Source organism: Pezoporus flaviventris, unplaced genomic scaffold, assembly GCF_033815535.1.
Source record: "Pezoporus flaviventris isolate CSIRO_AGI_PZ_B2104156 unplaced genomic scaffold, CSIRO_AGI_Pfla_v1 ptg000213l, whole genome shotgun sequence".
In the NCBI taxonomy this organism is placed as follows: domain Eukaryota; kingdom Metazoa; phylum Chordata; class Aves; order Psittaciformes; family Psittacidae; genus Pezoporus; species Pezoporus flaviventris.
In genome coordinates, this window is record NW_026892761.1 from 5,180,558 (window position 1) to 5,190,934 (window position 10,377).

General features: G+C 55.7%; 1 protein-coding gene across 1 annotated transcript; it reads right to left on the reverse strand.

The window, feature by feature from the left end:
* Positions 1-4,393: 4,393 nt before the first annotated feature.
* KCNK15 (potassium two pore domain channel subfamily K member 15) lies at positions 4,394-10,123 on the reverse strand. The gene is made up of 2 exons (XM_061441638.1): positions 9,752-10,123; positions 4,394-6,667 (listed from the first exon to the last, which is right to left on the reverse strand). The coding sequence occupies exons 1-2, from the start codon at positions 10,032-10,034 to the stop codon at positions 5,754-5,756; spliced, it is 1,197 nt and encodes a 398-aa protein (XP_061297622.1). The 5' UTR covers positions 10,035-10,123; the 3' UTR covers positions 4,394-5,753.
* Between the last annotated feature and the right edge of the window lie 254 nt (positions 10,124-10,377).

Genomic DNA, 10,377 nt, shown 5'->3' on the forward strand with positions numbered 1-10,377 from the left:
TCCCAATTCATTGCCTGTGGATTTCTCGCAGCATTTTCTGTAGGAAAAGTCTTAATGTTATGGAATGGTTTGGGTTGGAAAGGACCTTAAGATCATCCAGTTCCAACCCCCTGCCATGGGCAGGGACATCTTACACTAGACCGTGTTGCACAAGATTCTGTCCAGCCTGGCCTTGAACTCTGCCAGGGATGGAGCATTTACCACTTCTTTGGGCAGTCTGTGCCAGCGCCTCACCACCCTCACAGTAAAGAACTTCTTCCTTAAATCTAACTTGAACTTCCCTTGTTCAGTTTTAAGCCATCACCCCTTGTCCTGTCACTACAGTCCCTGATGAAGAGTCCCTCTCTGGCATTGTTTGTAGGCCCCTTCAGATACTGGAAGGCTGCTATGAGATCTCCTCACAGCTTCTCTTCTCCAGGCTGAGCAGCCCCAGCTCTCTCAGCCTGTCCTCATATGGGAGGTGCTCCAGCCCCCTGATCATCCTCGTGGCCTCCTCTGGACTTGCTCCAACAGCTCCATTTTGTTCTGTGTTGTTCTCAAGGTGGACCATGCAGGCAGCAGGTCACTGGCCCAGTGATGCTGGGAGCCACTATGAATAGTGAAATAATTCACAAAGCAATTTGTGAAATGCTTTGAGAAGTAAGAGATGTGTAAATGCAAAGCACTGTCAGCAGAGAAGTCCAGGGCATATTGAGACCTGGGGCGAGCATCTAAAATGACACTGCAGCTATCAAATTTGAGCCTTAGGGAGGTGAAACCCCTCAGAAGGGGCTGTCAGGTTGTGCAGTCAGTATCTCATTTCTCTGTCTGACCCCTTTGCCTATGCAGGACCCAGCAGCCAAGTCTGGGGACACTGGTAAAACCCCAGAGCCCTCCGTGTATCCAATGGTCTTGCCTGGCTTTCCAGCGTGCCTCTGTGAATGGGCAGTTCCCCAGGGGGTTTGCAGGTGATCAGGTATTCTCAAAACATGGCTAAAGAGGCTTAAACCCACACTGCCAGACTCCTCCTCTCTGCTCAGTGTCCAGCCCCAACCTCTCACCCATCACAGCAGCATCAGACTCATTCCTGAGGACCCTCAACCTCTCCTCATAGTGTAGACACCCTTCTGCCCGCCCTTCCCTGGGGGAGCTGCTCTCATCCTCGTGGAGGAGAAGAACTGGGGAGAGTTTCTTGTAGTATTTGATTCTTTGCTCTTTAGCAGCTGAAACTGAGAAGGAGCCAACACCAGCCCTTTACAGAGCACCAGCAAACAGAGGCTGCAACCTAGTGATTTTCTCTTGGTGACTCTCCAATGGCTAAAAGGGCAGCCAAAGCTGTATTGTTAAACCCCTCTGCCGGGTCAGTAGACAGCCTTTGCCTTTATACTGCACATTGGGCACCTTGTGTGAGCTTGAGCCCCCTGTGCATAGGGAGGATGGGCTCTGGCTTGCAGCAAGGCCACATCCAGCTCTGCTCACTGGGCTGTGATGGAGCAGAAGCAGCCCAAGGGAAGAATGGAGGCACATCTTTTGCCAAAGCCATGCCCACAAGCTTTCCAGGAGCTAGGTTTTGTAGCTGTCTTGGTGCCACAGATCTGGATAGCTGCCTGCTGGGGATCCAGATCCCACTGAACACCAGGCTGGAACTTTAAATCCTGCAGCAGCTTTTTTCTTTGGGGCTGTCGTTCCTTACCCAGTGCTGCTCACTGGTGTCTGCTCTGGTGATTCCATCTCTTCAACCTGGAGCTGGTTTTGGCTTTGTTTGGAGTGAGGAAGAGTGAGGGTTTGGAGAGTGAATCCAGGGCCCATTCCCCCAGCCTCACCATGCTGGGGCTGCAGTGCCTCCCCAGGCCCCCCTCCTGCAGCACTGCCATGGCCTGACATCCTCCCGGGGTGCCAGTGTCCTGCCCACATTTTGTGGCAGTTCTCAATTCAAACCATGGGGGAGCCTTCCTTCCCCTCCTTGGGAGGAGCTGGGGGTCTTCTGCAGCCCACACCAGAAGGCAGGGATGGGGATGGAGCTGCCTCTGCACTGGCCAGGGAGAATGGGAGCTCCCAGCAAGCTTTCCTCCAGGTTCCCTTTGCTTTCCTCCTTTGCTTCTCCCTACATGGGTTCTCCCTTTCCCACTCAGTACGAGGCCTTATTCCAACCCGAGGGGTCTGAGGCTGCTGCTGCATCTCTGCAATGAAGCATCCATCACACAATGCCTGGGTGGTGCTGCAGAGCTGGCCTCTGCTTGGACATGGAGCCACCACCCCAGCACATCCCCACTGTCACCTCCCCAGCTCTCTGCCTTGTCCCCCTGCTGCCCAAGGGCCTGGCCTTGGGGGGAAAGATGTTTTCGTGGGGTTAAACCTTTTTACTTCATTGACTGCTCCACAAAACCCTCATAGCTTGGCAGGGGCACTGCAGGGCTGCCGCTGCTCCTCTTGCCTTTCCATAGGAGTGGGGGCAGCTGATCTGCTCTTTTTTGGCCTCTGTAACCCTCTCCAAAACCTTTTGGAGGTTTTTAACATCATCTGGTGAGATGTAATCTCCGTGGGGGCCAGAGGGAACACAGGCAATGGGGCCGGGCAGCTTTCCTGCCACCGTGGCTTGCGAGGTGCATGGGCTGCCTTGGGTGGAAGGTGGGACACGGTCCCGGCAGTGCCGGTGGGACGCTGGCGCTCATCTGTAGTCAGGAGAGGATTCTGATAGACTTTTTTCCTGTCTGTAGGTTTTATTCAGACACTATGTAATGATTGAGTGATTTACAATTCAGTGTTAAGCTAATGAAAACGTTGATAATGGTGATAATAAAACCTTTCTTTTCCTACAGTGTGTTGGAGGGGTTTTGTGTTTTTCTCTGTTGCCCCCAACCGTTATCTTCAACCTAAGAGTTCAGCTGGTCCATCCCTTCTCCGTGTGCCTGTAGGGAATGAGAGCAGCTCAGCCTGGCGTGTCCCAGCGCTGTCCTGGCTCCTTCCAAGTGCCCTCCATGGAAGGGCCCTCTCTGAATCAACCCCAACTTCAAGCCTGCATTTCCCTGGGCCATTTCCAGATGTAATTTGGCTGTGAGCATCTCCAGGCATGGAGCTAAGCTTCCTCCCAGCTTGTACTCTCCTCACTACCCCTAGCAGGAGCCTTCTGCTCCTCCTGTTGTCTTCCCAAGACCCTTCATGGTCAACACTGAATCAAGGTTGATTTTGAAACCCTGGAGGTGAAAACACTGTCACTGGCCCAGCCTGTTGGGAATACCCTTGGTCAGTGTGGGTGCAGGGAAAGCCTGGGGACCCTTGGGGAAGGACACCCAGAGGTGCTGTTGGTCCTGGATTGCCTCTGGCTGCAAGCTCTTGGGTGGGGAGCATGTGGGGGCTCTGATGTGCCTCTTGCTGTGGGTGTCTGGGGGAGGCAGCATTCCCTTGGGAGCCAGCATAAGCCCAGTGTGGTACCCAGGGATGATGAACATCTCCCACCCTCACACCATCACCAGCTTCCAAAAGCAGGATGGGGCTCAGGCAGTCACTAAGCAACAGCTCAGGCTGCTCAGCACAATAAACCCACACGGGTTCCCTGCTTCCTGCACCATCAGCTCATTACCAGCTCTGCCCTCCACCCGAGATGAGCTCCACGGTGTGAATGTCCCTTGGAACGTATCTCACGTTCAACATTTGGAGATCTCCATCCACTGCACAGCTCTGATGGCAAGAGCACCACAGCATCCCACCCCAAGCCTTGGTGAGGATGGCAGGTCATGGGATACAGCAACAAAAGGGATCAGCATGGAATTTCACCACTGAGGAGCTGAGAAGCCAATGGAGGCCCCATTTTTAAGCCTGTTTTATCTGCTCACAGCTTGTTTTCTCCCCCCATTCTCTTCCTTTCTATTTAAACCAAGGCTTAGCTGGTCCAGCTTTGGGGCCACTGGATGGTGCAAAGCAATGCAGGTGCTGAGCACCGTTGGGGGGGAAGACTGCAGCCAGGGCATCACCCATCTCAAAGCCCAAATCCTGCCACTTGAGAGACTGGAACAAGCTATTCCCAGTCATCACAAGCCTGCACAGATTTGGGGTGATATCAAAGCCCACAGCTGCCTCCAGGGAAGCTCAAGGACCAGGAAAGGTTGGAAACGTGGTCACTGGTCAGGGTGGGTGGAGAAGCCCAGAGCATCCCTGTTCAGGGGGCAGACACCATCCCATGATGGGTGAGAGCCAGCTGCTTCCCAGCTCCAGGACAACCACTCCACCTCCACCTAATGCACAGACATCGCAGCAAACATCCACAGGGATAACATCCCTGGATATAGACACTGCCTACATCCCTTGTGGCAGGGGAGCCAGCCCTGGTGGACCCCTGCAGCCAGGCAGGGCTGGGGTTTGGGGCTCAGGCACATCCCTCTGCTTCCCCTTGTGACAAATAACCAACCACCACCACCTGGATTCACCTTTTATTAAACTGCCCAGAACAAAAGGAGAGAGCAAAGCCTGCCCTGAGGCCTTCCCAACACTGGCACTTTGTATGCCTTCCCTACCAGGAAAATGGGATTTTCCTCTGGGAAAACCTCCTCAGAGGGTATTTGAAATAGAACTAAGAGTGAAAATGTGCCTTTTTGGGGAAAGAAAAGTGAAATGAGGCTCCTACCTCTGCTGCTCCTTGCATACAAGCCGGGATGGACATAGGCCACATTGGGGGTACCAGCTGGAAACAAGCTCCCAGGTGGGGCTGTGCAGGTACCACATCTTGCCTGGGGATGGACACACACCAGGATGGGATTCCCCCAACTCTGACAACCCCAGAGCAGTGAGCACAAACCCATGGGCTCATGGGGACTGGAGGAGGTGAGAAGCAGTGTGCTCATTGGGCTGGCAGCTGGAGGAAAGGAGGTGGAGGAAAGGGTGATCTTAGCTAATGACCCCATCAGAAGCAGAACCGTTGCACGTGGCTCTGGTTCAGGGAGGCTATCCCTGGGGCTGTGCCCTTTGCACAGTCTGGGCTCATCCCAGAGGAGGACTGTGGCTGGGCTGTAGTTCAGCTTCCCCATGACTGGGACATGGCATCCCACCAGCCAGCTCGGCCTGCAGGACCTCCCTGTAGCGAGGCAAGGTGAGCTGGTGGCTATGTGGGTGAGTGGATGGAGCTCCAGCTTCCAGCAGCGCTTAGCCAGGCACAAGCCTGAGCTTAGACTGGAGGGTTGGTTGTGGGAGATGCCATGAAGCTGTCCCCATGTGCTGAGCAGCAGGGCTGCATCCTGCTCCCTGCCTGCCTCTCCCTGCAAACCCGCTGCATGGCACCTACTTACCTGCTCCTGGTGTCAGAGGATGGCTTAAAGATCACCAGTGCTGCAGGGCTCACTAACACAGGCTTGGCTTTTGATACACTCCCATCAAGTGCAATCCAGCCCGTGCAGCAAGAGGCAAGTGCTGGCAGCAGCCACAGCCAAGGTTAGGCAGGGTGGGAGAGCAGCAAGACCTTGGTTTGGGGAGCAGGGAAGTCTGAAAGCAAACCTACAGCCTGCTGGACCTCACAATGGGGGGGGGGCTCTTAGACCCAAATGCTTGAACCTGCTTTGGAGGAAAAAGCAAAGACAAACAATGCCATTCAGTGCCTGCAAAAAAGGAATGATTATTTCTTAACAGGGTTTAAAAGCTCCTGCTGGACCCTGCGTGGGGCTGGCTGCCAGCTGAAAGGGGAAAGGAACAGAAGAAATGAGCGCAGTAAGAAGAACCTGACATCTCTGTTCTTAATTTATCATCCTAATAAGACTCGAGCACTGAGTGCGGCTCGGCACACGCTCCTAGATGGATTTCCTCCGCAGCCGGGGGTGCTGCCGGCAGTGAGGGCTGTTGGATGACAAAGTGCTCCCTGGGGAGGAGCCGGTCTGCCCCCGCGTGCTCAGGGACACCTCGTCGATCTTGTAGGAGATGGAGTTGTAATACACGGGGTTGGTGTGGCAGCTCAGCGTCTCGGGGTGCGAGGGTGCCGGGCTGCCACACAGCTGAGGTCTGTAGCACAGGCACGTGCAGAAGGAGGGGACCGCGGCCGCCGAGTTGGCCAATTGGCACCGCTGCCTCTCCGCATCCTCCTGGATCAGCGGGATGAGGTTCATCTGGCTCGTCCTGTCCTCCACGGGCAGAAATATGGCGTTGCTGCTGCGGCTCTCCTCTTTGGGCTTGAGGTGGATGTTGTTCCGGGCTCTCCTCAGCGATGCTCGCTCCTCGGCATCGCGCCGCTCGTCCTCAGAGTTCATCGTCAGGAACCGCAGCACCACCAGGTTGAGGAAGGCGCCGATGACGGTCAGGCCCACCAGGATGTACATGAAGCTGAAAGCCACGTAGGGGGGCTTCTTTTGCAAAGCCTCGTTCTTCTGCAGAGCCACAAAGTCTCCAAAGCCAATAGTGGTCAAGGTTATGAAGCAGTAGTAATAGGCATGAAAGAAAGTCCAGCCCTCGAAATAAGAGAAGGCTGCTGCGCCGATGCACAGGGTGCCCATGCAGGACAGAAAGCCGACGAGGACCATGTTCTCCATGGAGACATTGGTTGTCCTCATGCCCAGACACTTCTTGATCTTCTTGAGCAGCAGCCGCACAACGGTGTTCATGCGCTCTCCCAGGCTCTGGAACATGACCAGTGTCAGGGGGATGCCCAGGATGGCATAGAACATGCAGAACACTTTGCCAGCGTCCGTGCCCGGGGCAGCGTGCCCATAGCCTGCGGAGGAAACAGGAGAGGCAGGCATCAAGCCCTCACTGGGGTTTCCAGTGTGGCTGCCCTGGGACTAAGAGGAGAAGCAGCATAATGGGGGAAATGGAAAATGAACCAGTAACAGATCTGCAGGCAATGCTAACAGGGCCATGGGATGCCACAGCCTTTGGGATGATGGCACATTACAGCATCTTGTAGAGAACCTTATTTTGCCTCCAAAGAGAGAAGGTATAGGAGCTATAGGGCTCCTGTGCTATGGACTCCATCCCCACAAGAGCAGCTAAGTCTAGGAGGACTTCTGCAGAGCAACTTGGGATTTACTCCAGTGCCATTAAGATTCAGACCTAAAGCACTGCCTAAAAGCAAGGGCTGTGGCTGTTTTAGATGCAGGGAAGTATTTGTGTTACCACAGCCCTGTCAGCCCTTGTCCCGGGGACGAGGAGCTCGAGGAGGACAAGGTTGTCCTTGAACACCTTCTGAGATTTAATTTCCCCACCTTGCTCCAAGTTTCCGAGCTGTGACTCAAGGACACACACAATTATCCTGGGAGTCGTAATGAGGCATCCACCGCAAGCTTCCGGACTCAGTGATTCTGCACCACCTCACTTAATTAAAGAAGCTGTGCAGGAATCGCTGGCCTCTGACCTCCGCGGATGAGTAACGAACTCAGTGCAAGGGAGTCACGCAGCGTAGGGAGGCATCCAAAGGCATCCAAGCCTCTCTTTTGGGTTTCTGTGAGAAACTACCAGGGCTGGAAACTTCCTTTCTGAAGGCGCCTGCAGAACGGTGCCGGCTCCTTCCCGTGCTGCTGCGTGGCCTTTTGCAAACACCCATTTCTATTTTCACTTTTTCGGTAGGTATTCATAGGTATTCATGTGATTTTTGTGAGAAGAACGGGGGGGGGGGGGGTACCATCCTCATTTCTCAGCCTTGCTCAAAGCTGTGACTTGGCTTCATCTCTGCTCTGCTCCCAGGACTCTTAGGGAAGATGCTAGCAGTGATGGGAAGACCAGAGGATGATAAAACCATGTTGTCCCAGGCCCCTGCTCCAGGAAACACCTGGGATGGGGCTGGGAGGCTGAGGACAGTGTTACCCTCAACCATGCAGTGCTCCAAACTACAAGCTGGCAGGAAGGGACTAGTTTCTGGTTGCTCTGTTCATAAACCCATGCAATCAAAACTGATAAACTTAATGCCTGCATGCCACATTTCACAGAATACAGAGCAGACATGAGACTGCAGCAGCAAGAAAAAACCCACTCAGATCCAGGCTTAATAACTTAGTGTAATTATCAGGTCCTAGGCTACAAGATAATACAGGGGCAGCAATGAGGAGGTAAATATAATGATCCAGAGGAGCAGGGAGTGTAGAAACAATTGTGGTACCCTGAGAGACTGCTGAAAGAGCATTTGACTGATGCTTTGGAAATGACAAAGAGAATTAGAAAGAGTAAACAGAGCGACATTAACATTAAACCTGAGCTTTGGAGCACAGCCCAACACAGAGATCTGCCCTGCCAGTGTTTTAGAAATATGGCACTTGGGATGATTTACCACATGGGGTGTGTGATAAGCGCAGCAATTGTTTGTCACAGTCAACAGAGAAACAACGTAAATGGAGCTATAACCTGTCCCACGGTGATGGAGATGTTCGATGGAGCCATTCATCCCACCCCAGGACCTGGGGCCTGACTCCAACCATGTCCTGAGCTCATCGCTGTTTGCTGGCCAAGTGCATGGCTGCTGCACAAGCCCCGGAGCACATCCTGGGGGGCACATAGAACCCCCCAGGGCAGGGCCTGCAGGTCACCTGCCCCTTGGCACCTCTTGTCCCCTGGTGACACAGTGCAGTTGATCCCATCAGCCCTTGTCCTGAGGGATGGTACTTTCAGCTACCAGACATGTTACCCATCCTGAGCCCCGTCCTACAGAGAGGAGGTGGAAGGGCAGGGTCTGGCCTCAGGGTCCTGCCTCCAAAGCACATCTGCTCACTGAAATCCCAGCATGAGCGCTGACACAAGCACAAGATCCCATGACTCTGCATCCACGGGCTGCTTGGGGTGTGTGGGTTAATGAAGGTGGATTAATTAAGCTATGCTCAACTCCCATGTGGTCACCTCAGCCAGAACTGAGGCAGCTTTATTCAATGTAGTTTAATTCTCTTGCAAACCAAGGCACTGGGCTCTGCGGGGGGGGGTCGTAAGATTCATTGCTCCCCTCCAAGCTGACACGGATCTCCGTGCAGGCTCCCGCGCAGGCAGAGCACACTCGGTGTCTGGTGGCTGTCCTGGCAACCTGAACCGGGTCTCACACAGCCAAACACCAAGAGTTTCGAGCTGGCAAAGAAGCCAAGAGTTCTCGGCCAGCTCTTCAGCCTGGCTTGCTGGCTACAACTGCCCGACTCCCACCTCTGCCCCCCTGCCAGCTTCTTCAGCTGCCTGCCATGAAGTTGCTGCAGGAGCTCCATGTGCTGCTGCCTCCCTGGGACATCGTGCATGTCCCGTTGTGTGGCCCCAGCCATAGCAGCACCCCCCGGTGTCCCCTAGGACCGGGTGGCCTCCAGCCTACCCGTGGATTACCTCTCCCAACACTGGGCGTGGGGGGTCCCCCAGAGATGTCCCAGCCCTGCAAGGGTGAGACCAGCTTCTCCTGGGCAGGCAACACCCCAGAGACCGTGGAGGTGTGGGAGGCTGTGGAGGGGCAGGGGTGGAGGGATGGAGAGGTGCTGGTATAGGGGGATGTGGAGATGATTGGGTGCTGGGATAGCAGGAAATGGGGGTGCTGGGATGTGGGGATGAAGAGGTGCCGGGACAGGAGGATAGAGGAGTGCAGGGATGTGTAGGTGATGGGGTACCAGCATAGCGTGATGGAGAGATGCTAGAATAGGGGGGTGCTGGGATGTGGGGATGATGGGGTGTAGGGAAGTGGGGATGGAAAGGTGGCGGGACAGGCAGATATGTGGGCGTGGGGATGTGGGAATGCTGGGGTGCCGGGATAGCTGGGATGAGGGGGTGTGGGATGTGGGGACGATGGGGTGCCGGGACAGCGGTGTGCAGGGGTGCAGGACACAAGCCGGGTGCCAGCGCTCACCTATGGTGGTGATGACCGTGATGGCGAAGTAGAAGGAGCCGGCGAACTTCCACTGCCGCCCGGCGCGGTGCGGCTCGGCCTGCAGCACCAGCCGCTCCAGCTCCCGGTAGTCATCGGCGGAGAAGCGGTACTTCCTCCGCAGCTCCCCGCGCTTCTGCTCCAGCAGCCGCTTGCGGCCGCTCTCCGCTTCCGACTCCAGCGCATCGAAGACGGCGGCGCCCACCAGCAGGTAGGAGAAGATGCAGAGGATGAGCGCGGCCGTGCGCAGGTTCTGCCGCTTCATGGCGAGGGGCGGCCGCGGCGCCTCAGCCCGGGCTCCGCATGGCCCCCGCCGCGCCCCGCCTGCGCGCCGCCCCCCAGACCCCGCGCACCGGCACCGGGACCGCCCGCACCGGCAGCGGGACCGGCACCGGGACCGCCCTCATCGGGGCCGCGCAGCGCCCGACGGCACCGCGATGGGGACCGGCACCGGGACCGCCCCGTCCCAGACCCCGAGCCGGCCCTGGACCCCGGTAACGGGCCGTGTCCCCCGCTGGGGCAGCCTTATCCCACTGCTGTCCCCACCTGCAAACATCGGAGTACAGGCTGGTAGGAACCAGGTTTATTCTTTGATAGTTCAGCTTCTA

What these genes read in the sequence shown, in the direction of transcription:
- KCNK15 (XM_061441638.1), bottom strand. Translation starts at nt 10,034, where the DNA reads ATGAAGCGGCAGAACCTGCGCACGGCCGCGCTCATCCTCTGCATCTTC. An exon ending in CACGGTCATCACCACCATAG is followed by an intron (nt 6,668 to 9,751) that starts GTGAGCGCTGGC and finishes TTTCCTCCGCAG; the next exon opens with GCTATGGGCACGCTGCCCCG.